Source organism: Megascapheus bottae, chromosome 7 (assembly GCF_031878675.1).
Source record: "Megascapheus bottae isolate mThoBot1 chromosome 7, mThoBot2.hap1, whole genome shotgun sequence".
NCBI lineage: Eukaryota > Metazoa > Chordata > Mammalia > Rodentia > Geomyidae > Megascapheus > Megascapheus bottae.
In genome coordinates, this window is record NC_143515.1 from 26,756,162 (window position 1) to 26,776,194 (window position 20,033).

Genomic DNA, 20,033 nt, shown 5'->3' on the forward strand with positions numbered 1-20,033 from the left:
GCAGTATCAGAAAAAACTCTCTGGAGCCTTGCTGAAAAATTTACCAATTGGTTCTCTGGTAACTTTCTCAACTGGACATATTTGTGTCATTTCTAATTCATTTAGGTAGGTAGTAGTACTTCATCGTTGGCTAGTTCACTGATTAACTGTCTTCATTTGCATTTTTTCAATTATAAGTAAGTAAACCTTGGGGACTCCTATGAAGTCTTAATTACAGTCAACAAATTTCCTAAATATGGCTTAGAGCCATTTTTCCCCCACTGTTAAAGGCAGAAGAGTTTTTCTCAGTGCAAAACATGGCATTCTCGCTGTATTTGGTGTCTTAAGAAACTCAAGTTTTGAGGTGTTTGCTCTTGACTAGTTATGGATATGAATATGACAAGTCTACCATGAAATTCCCATCCTCCCCCCAGATCCTTTCTCTAAACCTCTTCTCTAAATTGCTTCCACATCACAAAAGAACCATGCAAAAATAAATTCCTCAGGGGAAGAAATGCCCATGAATTTTTAGGCACCAGTCATAACTGGGAAATACCCCTCAGCAATGATAGTCTTAATGTGATATAAATACCTCATGTATTAATTGTTGATTATGTAATTCAACGTATTTTTCAATGTCTCTGTCTCAACACTAACTCTTCTATAGGAGCTTACATTCCCTTTTCTATTCCCTATATGTCATTATAACTGCCATTTAAAAAATTGGAATCAATTAGTTGTACAAGATTTCAGTTTAACATGCGTACAATTCATCTCGAGTCCTCTTTGTTATTCCATCACCTCCCCTGCTCCCTCTTCAAATCTCAACTGAAATGAGGACAATGGGTCTAAGTAATATCACCTTGCTCTCACAGCCATCTTGTTGTCTTGCCTAGTGGAGGGGGATTTACACTCAGTTCATAAAAGCCTAAAGATGAGATAGGCCATTCCTTGGAGATGAGATAGGTCATTCCTTGGATTGTAGGTATCCAGACATTTTAGCTTCAGTATCCAGACATTTTAGCTTCAGGAAAGCTTTGCTACAGAAAATGCTTAACCTGTGTACCTCCCTATGTGGTCTGCTTTTGTTGACTTGGATCTCCACCCCAAACAGGGTTTGTTATCTTTATAAGCTTTGCTCAAGCTTAATTTGGGCTGCAGGTCTTTGAGACAAGAGTCTACCTGCTGTTGCTAGCTATCTAATAAAAATTCCCCAATTTGACCTCTCATGTGACTTCTCAGAAATGATTTTCTGTACAACACAACATTCATTGTCCCATTCTTATGTGTGAACATTAACATATGCATGAGTACATTTGGATTTCTGTTTCTACCATTCTGTTTTCACACAGTAGCTTTGTGACAGACAAGCCTTTTCAGAACCAAGAGCCACTCATGAAACCTTCACAACTAGAAAAGCCTGTTTTCCTTAATTTGTATGAAATATGTTTGGGTGTGTGTATGTATGTTTAACTGTATAAATGATGTAGAAACAGTATCCTGCAGAGCACAGCTGCTGAGTGGAATGTAAACTGAAGTTCAGTAGCCACCAGTTAGGGGTACTTAAGAGTGTGAGTAGAACCTGACAGCATTTTCCTTAATTACATCTAGCCACTAGAAATTATTTCATAAATTGGTATTATTTGCATGATATTGAAAGTACACTCCCATACATCCCATCCCAAGCCTTTCCCTTCCTCAAGTATATGAAAAGAGATAGAACATCTGCTGATTCCCAGGTCCTAGATTAAGAAACGAGAGAAGTGTTTCTTCCCTAGTTTCTGCAGCCTTCTCTAAACACCTCAATCCCCCTTCCCTCTTCATTCATGTGCTTACTTCTCTCTAGACTCTGTCTTTAGGTCCTTCTGAAAATACTCTTATATTCATGATTTTATCTCTCTTCATCCTTGTCTCTTCCCTTCTATTGTCTCCTCCCTTCTATCCTTTTCTTCTCTTGTAGTGATGACAACCTGGTCAATGATTAAAACAGCCTGACTTTCAAGTCCTAACTGTGCTTCTCAATAATTCCACACCTAGCTCTACCTCAAAGTCTTCATTTCTGGAGGGAATTTTATAGAGTAAATAAAATAAGGCTCTGAGTTGGAAAGCTCTTAAAGTCTGGCTTTCATTATTACTATGGTCCATGTTTCCTCGGAATACCATTTGAGTCCAAGCAGGGAGTTTTTATAGAACTTATGTGTCTCTTTTACTAATGCCTCCTTCTTATTTTCACTTTTCTCAAGAATTTGGTTTATCCCATTGAGGAATAGGTTGGCCTAGAACCACAATCCTACCAATCTCAGTCATGCAAATGACTAAAGTGTGACCCATTGTGCCTAACTTAATTTTTATTTAGTTTTTAATGAAAGTCTCTTCTTAAATTTTTGTTCTCAAGGTGACTCTGTTAAAATAAATTTAAGTGCTATCTTTTCCATGAAATGCCATTTTCTTTTAAATAGCAATCTCTAGAAACTATATCTAAACCAACCTGGAATTTTAAGGCACATGAAATATTTCACTTTTTCTTGATGCTTCCAAAATTAGATCTTTCAACATTATCTTCCCAGACTAGATTTCTCCCTCTATCTCTTCATAGAGCCAGCCTTTCTTAGCCTATACCAAGACACTTGTTCTCACTTTGGGTTCCACATTTTTATACAAACCCCTGTGGGTTCCACATTTTTATACAAACCCCTGTTTTCTTGTACAGGTTTTCTTTATGCTAATGCAAAAATCAGTAGATCTGGAAAAGATGGACATCTTTTGATGTTTTTGTATTCCTTTCCAGAGCATGTATATCTAATCCATTAAAAATGTAGTGTTCTAGCACTGAAAGTCAACCAACAGGAAGATTCTTGGTGGTATACTTGTCAACTACTTGAGAAGTATAAATAAGATCATAATCCAGGCTGGCCTAGGAAAATGAAAGAAGGTAGTATTTAAAGTGAAAGCGCCAGGTGTTAGGGGCATGACCCTGCATTTAAATCTCAGAACTACATACATACAAAAAAGTCAAAATCTAGAGGGTAATATTGACTCATCAACGGCCTGTAAATGTTAGGAAAAAAAGCAAGAAGAGGAAGATGTCAAAACAATGAGTCCATAGGACAACCAATAATTTTGTATAATCTAAAGCCCTGCCAGGACCAGAGAAGCAAGACTGATTGATGTATATTACACTTGTTGCTACTTCTCTACTAGCTACCCCCATCAATCACGTCTTAGAATTCCTCTCACTATACAGCCACATCAGAATTCCTCACACTATATAGCCACATCACACTATATCAAACACAAGGAACAATGGATACTTAGAAACATGGAACCCCTTTATTCTTTGGGGCTTTTAATTCTACACATAGTATTTGCGCAGAAGATGCTTCAGTTTCTTGGTATTTGAACAAATGCATCTTACAGGTTATATGGTTATTCACCTAGAGTTGGCAATTCAATCTCAGTATTTTATTTTATTTTTTTAATATTTTTTATTGTAGTTAATAAAAGGGTTACATGATATTTGCCAGATAGAAGGTGCATTAATTCACATACATTGATACCCTTTCACATGTCTTGGTCCCCATTACCCTCCTCCCCACCCCCCCATCTTGGTTTTTCCCCTTCCCTATCCAATTTCAAATAACCAAATACAAATATATCCAATATATCAGATAACAAAGTGAGATACTGTAACAATATGAGATAACCAAGGGACAGCAAAAGAGATGAGAGATAACATAGTACATTAAGGACAACAATCATTCATTATATGGCTTTTGTTTCAATCTCAGTATTTTAATTAAAACATTCCAACAGTTTATCAGTAATAAGTTGTGCCCTGTGCTGAGTAGCTAGATGAAATCCTTCACTGTATGGTGAATTTACTCATTGGTCACTCAGAAACTAGAAGTTATCAATACAGTATATAGGATTTAAGCACCTACAAGAATCTTGGAACAACAAAAAAAAATCTTGGAACATTTCTCCTCTTTTTATTGGAAAATATTTTAGAATCCAAATATGTCACCTTATTTCTTTATCATAGTTGCTTTTACTATCACATTTTTAAAGATAATTCATGAGCAATGAATTTACATACAAATTTTAAAACTGAAACGAATTCTTAGATGCACATGTAGCTATATAAAATAATTCACAGCATTAAGTAAAATTTCAAACATTCATTATAGAAATGATAATTAAGACAAGAAGAAATGGTACCATTTCTCAAGTGCTAATAAGAGGTCTTGAGCATAATGTATGATTTTAAACCCTATAATTTAAATTAAATTTGCTTAATTTGAGAAGTTAAAGCATAGTTCTTATAATTGCACACATTTTTCTGTGTACTTTGAAATATTTTGGAGTAGACACAGACAAAATTATCTACAAATCATTCTTTCTCTTCCTGGCCACTGCTTTTTCTACCATGAGTGTTCAACTACCTATGTTAATACTTATTCAAATAATTTCCATGTGACCATGTTGTATCCTGTCACAAAGTCAGGTTTGCAATTTGTACTTTCACTTCAGAATGCAATTGGTGTAGTTTAAACATCTTCACCAGAAGATTTTTTGTCAGGGAATAAACTAATCTCTCATAGACATTTTTTTATTGACTTCATAGTCTTCTAGGGATTACAAGTTTTCCTCTCACTTCTTCTTCCTCTAAGCTACTTAGAAGTATAGTTCCTACTGTTCTTCCTGTCACCATCTAATAGCTATCATATCCTCTCAGTGACATCTTGAAAATGTACGTAGTACTTGGCCTCCTATTTTCTGTCTTATAATATTGGCAAACTCCTTCACATGCTCTTTCAGAATTGCTGCATTAGGATCACTGTGTGTCCCACTCAAAAGCAGAATGATGAGAAGTGATTATTATCACCCTCTATCTTTCTAGGTCTGTTGTTGCAAAATTGAAGTACAGTACTATCTCACTTTGTTACCTGATATATCAGATATATTTATATTTGGTTATTTGAAATTGAATTGGGAATGGGGGAAAACAAGATGAGGGGTGAGGGTGGGAGGGAGGGAAATGGGGACCAAGACATGTGAAAGGGTATCAATGTATGGGAATTAATGCACCATCTATCTGGCAAATATCATGTAACCCTTCTATTAATTACAATAAAAATATATGAAAAAAATTGAAGTACATTGAGGGTGCCCTCACTGTACATGTTAATTGACAGGAATAATTCCACCCTATTTATCAGTTTGCCATTCCAATTTTAATGTTTCTCATATTCATATGACCATCCACACAGTCATAGTTTTCAATATTTTAAATGGTGTCCAGCAAATATTTGTTAAATGCTACTGAATGTTAATAACATAATGAAGGGGCAAAAAGAAATACAGTGACTAATACACATTCCTTTTTTTTTCTATGTATGTGGTACCAAGGAATCGAACCCAGGTCTTCGTGCATGCTAGGCAAGCCCTTTAACCACTAGGCCAAACTCCCAGCCCCTAATACACATTCTTCTACATGCTCATTCTTGCATGGAACTATACCTCAAAGCATGAGATTGTCTAGGGAGAAGAATCTAGAATACAAAAACACAAACTTTAGCCAAATTTAAAACATACATGTACTGAGTGGTAGTTTCAAGATTAGACTGCTTAGAAAAGGCCATAATAATTATATCTATTGATTTCTGTTAATAAAACACTAGCTTTACAAAGAACCTGAGTTCTATTAAGAAAATGGACTAGGGGTCTACTGGTAGAGTGCTTGCCTCGGTACCACATATACAGAAAATTAAAAAAGCTGGAAGTGGTGCTGTGGCTCTAGTGGCGAGCACTAGCCTTGAGAAAGCCCAAGGGCAGTGCTCAGGCCCTAAGTTCAAGCTTCAGGACTGGCAAAAAGAAAAAGGAATATGGACTACAACCTGATAGACATAAGCTATTTGCTAGGAAGAATGCCAATGTCCAAACGACATTCACAAAAGATATATAAGAACACAATTGAGTTGTCCCTTGGTTATCTCATATTGTTACTGTCTATCACCTTGTTATCTGATATATTGCATATATGTTTATTTGTTTATTTGAAATAGGATAGGGAAGGTGGAAAACAAGGGGGATGGGGAGGATAGGGAAGGAGGGAAAACAAGATGAAGGGAGGGGTGGGGGAGGGAAATGGGGACAAAAACATGAGAATGGATAGCAATGATTGTGAAGTAATGCACTTTCTATCTAGCGAATATAATGTAGTCCTTCTATTAATTACAATAAAATTTTAAAAAGAACACAATTGAACTGGAAAATAATTTTGACTATTCATATCTGGCTGAATTGAGTTTCAGTCCACTGTAACATATAATATGCAATCTTCCTTGAGCAGGCATATCACCCGTAGGATCTCCTAGTGACTTCATTCTGCATTGTGGTGGCACTGACCTGGAGACAGGCATACTGAAGTTTTCACTACCCACAAATGTGACCAAATAGTTGTTTGTGTGTATAAGAAAATATACCCTAACTTCTAATCTTGTAGTTTAGATGAGATGTTCACTAAGAAGTGTCTGAAGATAGCAACATGTATTTTGATTTCTTCAACTAAAAATATTACCCAAATGTTACCAAGAAAAGTTACTCTAAGTTATTACAAAAACATAGCCTTTTAATTTCCCATCTAGTAAATGGTATAGAATATGATGAGAAGCTGACAGACATGGTCATAACAATATAGCTGTTAACATTATGTTGTCTGATACATTCTAGTTCCTGTATTTCCTGGACACAGAGAAACCAATACCATATGTCCTTACGCTGCTCAAAACACAACAGTGTTCATTAGAAAATCTGACTGTTGATTGTATTTTTTAATGCCTGCAAAATATGGCTCTACTAACATCTAAATTTCCCATTAACTGTAGACTAGAGTTGGATATATTTCACAAAGAGAATAAAACACTTAATTTTGCTGTCACTTCTTACATTTTTTAAAAGTTTTTAAGAAGTGAATGTGAAAGATTCCTGTGTAATCTCGATACCTTTTGAGATTTATTGGAACACCTGAGTGCCTCAAGCCCAAGGAAGTTTGAACTTCAGAAGTGGATGTTCCAACAGATGACAACTGACATGAAGCCATTATACATAAGACCCAGCAAGGGAAGAAAGAACAATTTTTTTTCCTAAAATAAAGCTGGCCATCTTCTCTCCTCACTGAGAGCACAAGTATAAATGGAATAGCAGTGGGATCCTAGTTTCAATCTCAATTTCTCCTTTTACTGAGAATACTGGTGTTGTGGTAACTATTCTGTGGGGGATTTCAATACTGGCTATTGGTTCAGTCCAAATGGAGAATAAAAAGGAAAAAAAATCATACTACAAGCAGAAGTCATTCTCACTGCATGAGCTAGCTGCCAACTTACCCATCAATCCAACCTTCATGATTCCATCTCAAATCTAGCTACATTTTCTTTCATTAGAATCAAATAGCATGGTTCCTATTTACTGTGTTGTCCTCAGAAGATGTATGTGTGTGTGGTCTTGTCTCTATAGGCTCCTCATAAACAAGTGCTTTCTTCACTTCGCTCGTATGCTCTCCACAAAAGCTAGTGATTGGGTATACATATTTGGGATTCATGTTTGGTCAGTTAAGTGATGAGATTCTTAAGAGTTCAGGCTGCCCCTTAAATTTTCCTAATTGTTTATTATTTAGTGGGTTATTTTTGATATTTTCCAGATAATGTATGTTGGGGTTTCCATTCAATTAGATTTTCCTCCATGTCATTATGATGACTTTTTCTCCATGATTTCAGCTAATAAATTTCTGTCCTTGCCATTAGTATATTTAGCAATATACAACAGAAACATTTTTTAATGTGTAAAATGGCATTTAACCTCTTGGAATTCTAGATGCTACCCCATATAGGTTCCTACTAGGGCTTGGCTTAGTTTGGAACTTCTAGGCTGTTTCTCTTATAGAATGAATGCACTTTGAGGCAATGCAGCCAAAACATCTGAGGGTTCCCTTCTATGTAAAACTGGAAATATATTTCTTTGCTCCAAGTCGCCCTCCCCTGAAAAAAATAAAACCTCTGTGGCTGAATAACATATTGTCCAATCCCTTCCAAAAGAGCCTGGGCTATACAAGAAACATTATCCCCCTTTAATCTGTGTGTGTGTTTTTTTAGAGTCTTCAAAAGACTGGAAATGTATAATGGATTGCCAAAACTCATAAGGAAAAAATAGTGGTTTCTTAGAAAGCCTCAAATCTTACAAAATTGGAAATCAGAAAGAAAGAAAGCCTCAAATCTTGCAAAGTTGGAAATCATATTTAGTGTAATAAAATATATTTTAGTTCAAGAAAATAACTTTTAAGTCAGGAAATGAAGATAAACATTAAAGGGCTGAAGATAGTATGATATACAGTATCTTGCCCCTATAAAAATTATGTTTCATATTAAGATGAAAGCTTCCTTAAGGTACAGTCCTTATCTTTGAGTCCCTGTGAATCTAGCTTTTGACAAAGTTAAATCACCTTCATATTTATTACAGAATACGAAGGCTGTCTCATTATTTCTTTTCCTAATACACTAAAAATGCCAAGGCCAAGGCAAATTCTTCAAATGTGGCTTAGGTACACCACTTGTTACAAGAATTTCAATGTAACTATGAAACATAGTTTCTACCTGTAACTTTCTTATTTGAAAGATTTGCCTGTCATGATTTTCTCATTGTAAAACTATTCATCATCAATACTGTTTTAAGATGCATATATAATTTGAATTAACTTATCCCAGGTATGCTAAGTGTTAAAATGATGCTTTTGAAGAAAACAATAAGCTACTACTTTCTCCTTTTATAATTTTAAAAGTATATTTACTGCATGATTTTAAATCCTTAAATGGTGAGGTAAGTTCAATGATTCAATTGTTTTATAGATTTGTTTGTTTTTGCTAGTGGTGGAACTTGGGTTTGCATTCTGTGCCTCATACTTGCCAGGCTGGCATTCTAATACTAGAGACCAACTATTCTTCTAGTTCTCTCTTCATAACATTTTAAAATTAAGGAAATCATCTGTATCAGGAACCTTTTGGAGTACAATATTTAAATTTTGAAATGTTTTCAAAACAATATATTTTACCTCAAATATTCTTGTGAAAAGTAATGAATTTAAGTCATTTTACTGTGCCTAGCACACTTTCTAAACAATCTCACTGAAACCATTAATTGCCTTTGGGAACAGAAATGCACAAATCTTTTAAGACAGAATAATTTTATACAACTGGGACAGAGACTGAGTGTATAGAGAGGTGGTGAATGAAGTACAGTAGTGATGTATTCTCAGTAATCTTTTTCAGACAGTAAACCTTGGAACTAGGAATGGATGCAAGGAGATAAAAGTAGGAATGGATGCAAGGAGATAAAACTATATCTATGGAATCTACTGTCTGTTCTATCTATGGAATCTACTGTCTGTCCTTTGAGAAAACAAAACTCCATTTCAAATGGAAAATACATTCTAGGAAAAAGGTTAAGACTGCAACCCAGCACTATCATTCTCTTCCAAAGGCAGCTGTGTTCTGATCCTAGGATATACAAGTTACTACAGGAAGGTTAACACATAGAGAGATTTTCTTGACAAGGGCAGAAACTGAGGAAATGGGTACAGCAATGAAGGAAGAGAAGCTTGAGTGAGTGAAGCAGATATGAGAGAAAACAAAGGGGCCCTACTTACATCACCAGGAAAACTTCCTAGCCTTTGGAGAGCTATGACATTTTACTAAGCAAACTCAACAGTTATAGTCCTAAACAACCTGATGAAGTAGATACCAATCTCATTCTCATTTTGGAGCTGAAAAAGTACTACTCAGAGATCAAGTAATTTGCCTCATAAGCAGTTCCTGAAAGTCTTACTTCTCAGTTCTACTTAATGGCAGTTCTGGTAAGTACTTGCCTTCTAACTCAAGCCTGATTCACTTCTCCCAAATGTTGTGGGAATTCCTTGTAATATTCCTCGGCACTGCCAAGAGATTAGACTGTTGGCTTCCACCTGTCATGCAAGAGAAGGCTTCTGATTTATATAAGGTCTTTATCATCATATGGAAGCATTGTCTAGTCTAGAATGTAGGTTAATTGTTTGTCTTGATGCTCTAATAGTTGCAGAGAGAGAGCCTGAGAAACACACTATAAATATAAAGATTAAATTTTCCAATATATTCTACCATGCATAATAAGAAAAGGGACTTTCCTGAATACTTACTATTATGATAGAATTTTGTTGTGGTTGCCCTCCAACACTCTTAACTCCTTATTAGTGTCATCTCAGTCGTTATCAAGATGGCAAAAACACTATTTCTCTCTTGCAACTAAAAGTAGCCAAACAATTGGGGAATACTCGAGAAAATTCCTTAAGGGTTGATAACAGAGCAAATAAGCACTATTTTCTCCTATCATTTTCTATATGGAAAGTAGAATGTCTGAGCACTAATAGGTTTTTTTGGACCAAGAGATGAAACTCAGAAAATAAGCCATATACTAAGTATAGCACACCATAATGTGGGGTCTATATCTTTGGTAAATCAATGCATTGTCCTTGGACAATGTATTTCATATGAGCAAACTCATTATGTGACTATATGTGTGTGTATACATATATATATATATTTATATATATCCACCCATTCATATATGTATATGACTAAAACTTTAATAGTATGGTATTCAAGTAGAAAGCTAGAGAAAATCAATCACATTCCTTTTCAAAGTAAATTAATAAAATTCAGAACTTTTAGAAGAAATCCTGTAAGTTTCCATGTCACAATCTTAAAAAATAGTCTAATATATCAGAAAATATAAATTACAAAGGGATTCAGAAAAAAGTTAATTACTTGATTTTTAGTCCCAAATATTAGGTAAATAATGCACGTTGAAGTAAATGAAAGACTTCCAAATAATGTATTTGAAGTGTTTTATGTGATTAATTAGTAAAATGGAAGAAAGTAATATTAACATGTTATACACTCACTATACAAGAAATGGATATGTTATAAGCCTTTAAATGCATTTATTGTGTCAACCAGTTTACAAAATTGTTAATACACAAATGGGTCCAAGAATCGAAATAGGTCCAAAAATTAAATATTTATACTGATGTGTTTCCTGTGTCATTACTAATATATGACACATTATGCTATGGAGAATACCAAAAGGGCCTTCCTGAAGTACTACAGGATGAGAGACACTGACTGTGGCCTTCTGAGACATACTGAAATTCCTAGAACTGGATTGTCACAATACTATCTCTTTCCCAAGTATGACTATGAAAGTAGAATTGATAGTAAATGATTTCCAAATGTCTAGTACAATGCCTGGCATATCTTACCCTTCAATGTAGCCTAACTAAGAATAATTGATATTTACTACATGCAACTATACTATTGAGTATATATGACTGTTGCAGTTTATCTATGTAAGCTAAAAGCCCACAGAAATTTATTACTGTTGCCTGGTATAATCTAGATAACTGGTACAATCTAGATAAGATATAGATTTGATTTCAAATTTACATTTAGTAGCCATGTTCTGCTTATTGTGTTAACATCTTTTCAAAAAACATGGTCTTTATTTTTCCAATATGTATAAAGATTAAAAATAACTTTATGGCTATTTCTTTACCATACTCTGCTTTTATTCAGGTATAATATGTGATCTTGAAGTAAACAATTTTTAATGATTCTACTTATCTTGGTTGATACAGCTAGACCTCTGGGTAAATAGCACATGAAGACACTACACAAGACCCTTAAGTTGATACTCAAACTAGAAAATATCTTGTTAAAACCTCCAAAGTTTATCATTATTAAGCTATTTTGCCATTAGCTACTTCTAGAAGATGACAATCACTTGCTCTTTGATAGGTTACTGTAAGTGCACAAAACTGATAAAATAGGTCTACCCGTCATTAGTCATTTGCTTATTTCTAATCCAAAATTTTAAAAATGTGCAAGATTTCTATTTTTTTAGATTCATTTTTTAAGGGATAAGGATTCAATGTGAAACATGAAACTGATTTTTATTTTTTGAACTGAGGTGGACCTTCTTGTAGACGAGGTTTCATTATCATGCTTTAGTAAACTATTTTACAACTGTGTCCTCTTCCTGAGTCTTTTACTGCTTCTCAGCTTTTCTACCATATCCACAGGTCTATGTAGAAATTTAATCTCTCATGAAGAAAAAAGTGAAGAAATTTAGGTGTAAGTGAATTATACCTTTGTGTAATTGATACTTTTAAAATGAATATCTGGATATCTGGATATTTTTCATAATGATGAAAATGCTAATATATATATTTTTCCAGTGAAGTTTACTTAATTAAAATAATCAAGTACCACTGTCAATGAATACTATCCAGCAATCTTTCTATGGACTATTCTTTCCCTCCATTTAGGTAGAGGCATATCTTGGAAGTCAAACTGGAAGATGACAGACGATATAATCTCAAATTATAAGTGTTATGCTCTTCCTTTTTATGTGCCTTTCAGGAGATTTAATGGCCTAATAATTCTTTAACAAACATCACAAATGTTTTTTTCTCCTCATTCTCAAAGTAAACCAATTGTCTCAAGAATAGAAGTTTAAACCAAATCTGGCAAGAGTATTTTTTTCTCCACTCCTGGGGCTTGAACTCAGGGCCAGGGCACTGTCCTTTCTCAAGGGAAGTACTTTACCATTAGGCAACATTCTCAGATCTCAAGAATATTCTTTTGTTCAGTCCTGTGACCTGAGCTCTGGGTCTGGGTGCTGACCCTGAGCTCTTCAGCTCAAGGCTACTGCCCTAACCCTTGAGACACTCAGCCCCATTTCTGATTTTCTGGTGATTAATGGGAGATAAGAGTCTCACAGACTTTTTAGTGCCCTGACTGGCTTTGAAGTGTGATTCTCAGATCTCAGCCTCCTGAGTAGCTAGGATTATAGGCATAAGCCACTGCATCCAGCTTCAAGAATAACTTTTAAATTTTACTCATCTTTCCAAAGATCTTTTATTCCTAATTTTTTATAATTTTTTTTCACTGCAACTTCTAAGAACAGAGATGAGTCAGTTTTGTTGCTGTACAGATTCTAAACTTAGGTTTGAAAATGAATCATCAGGTATATCTTAAAGAGAGTAGATTCTTGAAATCTGTAATTAACTACTCATTCAGCCTGATTCAAAAGTCCTTCAGTGTAGACCAAGTTCTTGCATTTTAGCAGTCTCCTCCCACTTCTTTGTTGGGTTTGTCATTCAGATAATCCTGACCAGAATGAAAAACACTGATTTAGCACTAGCAGGAGTCAAGCTAACAGTTATTTCATTTTTTTCTTCCACTAATCTTTGACAATTCAAGTCCAGTAAAGCTGAATTACATATTGTCTCACTTCTAAGTGAACTGCTTTGCTTCTGGGATATTTCTTTCTCCCTGGTACCTGGAACGCTTTTGACACCTTTTCCTTATTTACTTATACCTATTTCTCTCAGAATTATAATGTATCTATCTTCCATGGTAACATCTATAAATTTACAGTGCATAGGAAAATAGATGTCACATGCCATAAGCTCATAGATCTATACAAAGGAGCACAGGCTCCATTGTGTCTCTCATTTGTAATAATTAGTATACATCTAGGATTCTCCTAATAGAGGATTACAATAGGTCAAAACCTATGTACATATGGTCATACAGGATGAGACTAAACAAAATTAAATCTTAGGTTATGGAAACAAGAGCTTTATCTTTGTGATTGTTGTTCTTAATATACTATGTGAAGCTATTTCTGTTCTCTTTTTTCCCACTTATGGTTCATCTCATGCAGTTACTCTATCTGATTTTGTTACCTACTATACTGTATATACTCATTTGTTTATTTGAATTAGGGAAGGGAGAAAACAAGATGACTGGGGGAGGGTGACCGACAAGGTGACAAAAACATTAGAAGGAGTATCCAAGGTCCAAAAAGTAATGTACTACTACCTGATGATTGTAACTGTAACCCCTCTATCATGACAATAAAATACAATCAAAAAATAGAATCATAGATCTACAGAAACTTGTTTCTAAATGATCTGTAGGAATATTTTGATTTGAAAAACAATTAACATGTATGTCATCTAGGAAAAAACAATTCTACTAATATCACCTTTGTTTAATAATCAGTAATGATTATTCCACAAAATTTCATATAAATGAGGGGTATCTTCTCTCTTGAGAATGATCAAACTGGGTATCTGATGCTTTTAGGAGGTAGACTGCCAGCCAATGAAGGAAAGCATCATATACACATATACATATACCTGAGCTATGCGTCCAGTCCTTTTTAAGTTAAAATGTATCATCACAGTACATTTACCACAGGTTAAAGTTTTTATGTCACATTAGGAATGAGATATTTCACTAGATGATCTAAACCATGTCCTTATTAACATATAATTTCCTTAGATCCTAGACTAAAGCAGCTAGGTTGTAGAGAAGTTTTATTCATGGAAATCCATTAGATCAAAGTAATAAATTGGAAGATATCTAGAAAAGTACAAAGTTTTCAAAATTGTATGAAACACACACTGGGTGTTAGTGTCTCATGCCTGTCCTTCTAATTACTCAGGAGGCCAAGATCTGAGGATTCTGACTAGAAGCCAGCCCAGGCAGGAAAGTGAGACTCATCTCCAATCACCAAAACTCTGTAAGTGGATCCATGGCTCAAGTGGTAGGTCCCATTACACAACATAAAATACTGCAAATAATCTCTGAATCTACATTTATGTTTGTGAATGAGACATCTTGCTACTGTATTAGATAAATTATACATAGTCATCTTGTTACTGTATTGGATAAATCATAGTCAATAACCTGTTCCCAAAGGTTTGGGTAAACTGTCTCACATAATGTTGTGTAGCTTTATTTAGTAGTTAAGGTTATTTTCAGGCAGAGAGTCTTACAAGATTCTTGCTCCCTATTCAGAAGCATCTGCTTACTAGAAAAACTATACTGGTTATAGAGACTGTCATTAGCTTTTGGAAATTTCCAACAACAGCTAACATTTCTAAACCTGCCAATAACTACAAAGTAAGGATCCTTTTCCTCATCAGAAAATCTCAGAGCTACAATTTTTCTCATTTTTTAATTTCTTTAGTTTCATGAACTCCCTTTACCAATTACATATAGTTGCCTGATTTTACATTAATATCAAACTATAATGCATTCATTTGCACCCTCCTCAACTCTATGAAATAAATCTACTTTAGGTTAAAAAGTGAAGAGAGAGAAAATACCATCATAAAATCCAGTGCTTAATTCTATAAAATTAAGAAGAGGAATGGGGGCTGAGAATGTGGATTAGTGGTATAGTGGTTGCCTAGCATGCATGAAGCCCTGAATTCAAATCCTCAGTATTACATATGCAAAAGCAGCTCAGTGACAGTGCCCAGGATGTGAGTTCAAGCCCCAGGACTTGGGGTGGGGGGAGAGGGTAGAAGAGAATGATGAAAGGGGCAAGAATGTTTACGTTTCATTGTGTTCACATGCTACTTAGTTATAAGCAGTGGTACTAATTTTGATACATGGTACTTTTGAACACCAGATATCTTCAAATTCATTCACATCTTCACACATTTAATGTACACATTCAGAGTCCACTAAAGGCCTCAATTTCTCAGAGGGGAGGCCACCTTCTATTCCTTGAACAAATCATTTTATTGTTCCAATGTATACAAGCTTATTCCATGAAAGTGAGTTCTTGATATAACGAATTCTAGAAATTAACTTTTGTGTCTTATTATAAAACTATTAGAAAATTATTAAGTGTCACTCCACTAAGTAAAAGGACCACAGGACTATTTCCGTTATTTGAGTACTGCCTTTTCACTCCACTAAGTGAAATGACCACAGGACTATTTCCATTATTTGAGCACTGTCTTTTCTTCTAAGTTGTTACTGAAGTGATAAGACTACAGAGAAGTTGTACCTTCCCCAAGTTCAGGAATCAGGCCATATATACCTCCATAATACATTAACTCCAAAACCACCAATTTTCCCTTCATTATGCATTCCATCACCACATAGGACTAGTCTTATCCAAGGACTATCTATGTGTCACCAGTAGAATAAAATGCAAATTCCAATAATTTGGTAAAACTAAAAGCACAGGGTTGAAAATCAAGTCAATGGCCTAGTTACCTTTCATGGGTTTTACTTCTCTTCAGATGTCTATTATCTATAAATGTCTGAGGAGGTTATACTAATCAATTCACAAGGAGGTTAAACTAAACAAGTCAATGAAATATTGAAGATTTAAATCATAAGGACTATCACATATGTCATTAACCAAAAACCATCATATCTGATGAAGAATACTTCAATATTCAATATTCCAAGTTTCATTGAAATATTTTTAATCCAGGAGAAAAGACATGTCCATAGATATTCCTCTATTTCTTTTAAACATATCACAAAAACATACAATTTTAAAATATGGCTACCTTAAGCATATATTCTTCAGACATTTCACAACTGAGGAAAGCTGAGGTATTTTGAGGTATATTTGTATTTTGAGCTACTTAACTGTCCAGTGACAGAAAAATGCTTGCCTGCCACAGAAGTTAATGCAGCTTCTTATATCTACACCCTCCTTTATAGTACAATGTATTTTTTAAATTATAATTTTAACACAAAATGGATTTAAAAGAACACTGAACACCACTGTAAATGAAACGTGCACATGAACATAAACAATAACATGCACAATGCATTCCGTGATAAGACTCTCAGAGCACAACATAACCGTTCTTAACTCACGAAGTTTAAAGATGATTGTGTCCCAAGAGATTGTAAAATATGAGCATTTCTTACCTGGCAGCTGTATGAGGAGTTGATAAAAGACATTAAAAACTTGAGCTATGATCACACATCAACTTTTTTTTTAACCACTGAAGATTTGCTTCTACCTGGGTTTTGAGGGCATAACACTTCTAAGGAAAGACAGATCAGAGTCTCAAGAGGTATAATCCAATTGACAGTATTTTAGCACTGTCACTCCTTTCGAAATGTTAGGTTCATAAGTTCTTGTCGTGCAAATCTTCCTACTGACCAATATGGCCCTGTAAGGCCTACAGTTTCTAGAATCAAAACTCTTTAGGTCAAAAAGTCTAAGCAGAAAAATAATTACAGAACTACCCCATTGTGTTCCTCCCCCCCACATCTCAGGATACCAGTGTCTACCCTAGGACTTTTATATATAAAATTTCATAACTTAGGGCCAAGAAGGATGAAAGGGCAGAATCAAGAAAATGCCGATTAAAAAACACAAACTCCATAAAAACTCCTCTGCCATCACCATTATTATTACATTATTAGAGATTTATACTTTGAAAAACCAGATAGAATTATGACATTTAATAAAACCCCATACTCCATACCAATATGCATTCATTTCATCCCAAGGAAAGTAACCAGGGCTTATTCCACAAAAAACCAAAACAAAACAAACAAAAAAAAAAACCCACCCAGTCGAGTGCATCTTCAACTTCTCTTAAAGCTTTAATCACTTCCATGAACTCCTTTTGCCCTTTTACACAAAGACATACATCTCCACAATTTTAATCAGTACCCAAAAGAGTACAAGGAAGAAAGAGAAAAAGGCTCTTTGGTTGATCTTTCTAAATAGTAAGCCATATTAAAAAAAAAAAACTAATAAGCAACAAACCCAAATGAGAATATAACAACAGCTTTTCACACCACTTAACAACCAAGAGACTTTCATGAAACAGCATCAGCATTATGACATGTGACAACAACAACAAAAAAAGCAAGGCAGATTTGCTTGGCACATCTACAAATGGCTTTGCCTTTACACTTGTAGGAGTGGCCATTTAAATTTTACTTTCACAGACAGTTTTATTATATTAGACATTTTTGGTCTGTTTCTACCCATGCCAAATTTTTTACATTTTTAGCTCCTCAAATTTTAAAGCTGAGTGATTCTCTGAGGGAAAAAAAAAAAAAAACAATAGGGGATATCGTATGACCTTCTAATCTTCCCAAAGAGGAGTACATCTCCCTAACTCACTGCCCGTAGAGAAGTTCACAAACATTACCCAGTGGATTCATTCCACACATGCAATCACTTTCCATTCCAATGGGAAGGGAGACTGAGAAGTAAAGGAATGGAAATGCCATTTTTTTCATTTTTCAAGTTCAGATCACAATCCAAGAGTGTATGGATGCTGTGGAATAGGACATTTGTCCAAAGCCAATTAGCAGTACATAAAGATGAACATAAATGAGCAGCACTCTTACTTTCCTGAATCCCACCACCCACTTTTCAGAATTCATGTTACATAAGATTAGAAAGCAAGGTTACTCACCATGGAGGAATCACTGCTTGCACTCCCGATCGGAGCTCCCTCAGCACAGGTTGGGAGGTGGGTAGAAAGTTGACTAGCCCTGCCCCCATCTATGACATCACAATCTACCTCATAAAAGGTAGTGAAAGTGCTCTGAACTCCTGTCTGATTTCCGAGAGATACAGAAAAGAGAGAGTGAGAGAGAGAGCAAGAGATAAAAAAAATAACGTACCCTACTTGGGAAGGGATTAGGGAAGTGGAAGAGGGAATGGTAAACCATTTGGGAGAAAAGAGGTATATGAAGGAATTAGGTATATGAAAGAGATATGTGTGGGCATTCTTGACATTAAGCATTCCAGTCATTTAGATTCCTCTTTGGGTCTTGAAAAATCTGGGAGGAGGATGAAGAAGCACCCTGTCTAGTCAAGGCACCATCAGGGGTCAATTATAATGGTTTCAAAGGGAAAGAATCCTCTATTTAAAGGGATGAACATCACCAAGAGAGAAAGCAAGGTCTGCAGCTCTTAAAGCCTGGGCAAAATGTAGGGATCCCAGATGCCTTCCTTAGAGGATTCATTGCCTTGCTGAATGACCTTCATTAAGCCCTTGGACTCTGCACATCCAGCCAAGACATGGTACTAAAAGTACTTACCTCTTTCATTATATTGAACTGTCAGAACTGATTTTGTACCCAAACATGGGTTATGTGAAAGCAAAAGATAAGCCAATAATCAATGTCTATTTTTACTTTTAGAATGTATTCTGAACTTTCCTCAATTTTGTCTGCATGTGTCAAGCTATTCTAAAACTTTAGGGGGAAAAATGGCAAGATTTCTTTTCTCATGAGATTCTCTGCCCTTTTATTGTCAGAGGTCAAGATTATGGGATGCGGTGATGAAGCTAACTAACTTCCTAAGCAGATGGCCTCTGCATAGATGATCCTGCTAGAGTTCCATTCTCATAGCTTTTTAAAAAAAAAAATCTGAGTCAAATTTCTCATGGGAAATCAGACAAGATGGAGAATGTATAAGATAGACATTTTCAAGTCAAATGAGATTTAGAAAAATTAAAAAACTAGAAACACCAGAATTTGTCAATTAAGTATTGCAGCAAGCAAGAATGATGGCAGGTTCTGAACACATCCACCTAGAAGCTAGTGAATTGTGGAGGATGTTTCTTCTGCCAATGGCCATTTGGATATTTCTAATATTCATGGCTCGATGAAATGATCAAAACAGGCAGACAGGGATAGCCCCTGAAAAGCCAGACAATATCCAGCCCTAAAAGCATCTTTTACCACAGATATATCAGATACACATTTGTGTATGTATATATATATGTTACTTATGTATATATGCCTATATATACATATATATAGTTTTTATCAAAGAGATTCAAAATAATACCTTGCAATTTAGGATATCACAAATGGCAGAACCCAAAGCCTAATTCCATATGCAGATAAACAGCATTCTAAATTTAGGATTAAAAATTTTTAAACCAATATAGTTTTATATTGAATTCTTACATTCTAGTTTCATAAGTATAACATTCACAACTGTAATAAGAAGCAAAATTGACACATAAGGGAGTAGTCTACTAAAAAAACTACTACAAACTCAAACTGATTATGAATTTAAGAATATCACTCCCATCTTCTGCTTCAAATTGAAATATTAACAAATTTTCTGGTGCAGATTAGCTACCTTGGAATCTGAGA

General features: G+C 35.0%; 1 protein-coding gene across 5 annotated transcripts in view; it reads right to left on the reverse strand.

Annotated features, from left to right (window-relative positions):
* The window catches only part of Ctnna2 (catenin alpha 2), a 1,042,262-nt gene that overhangs the window by 9,483 nt on the left and 1,012,746 nt on the right, over nucleotides 1-20,033 (reverse strand). For 3 of the 5 annotated variants that reach the window (XM_090336597.1, XM_090336594.1, XM_090336593.1), the window contains one exon: nucleotides 18,335-18,478. The exons of the other annotated variants lie outside the window; for them this stretch is intronic. In XM_090336597.1, coding sequence (XP_090192723.1) covers nucleotides 18,335-18,478 — 144 coding nt within the window. The remainder of the gene's footprint in view (nucleotides 1-18,334; nucleotides 18,479-20,033) is intronic. 5 annotated transcript variants of the gene reach the window in all.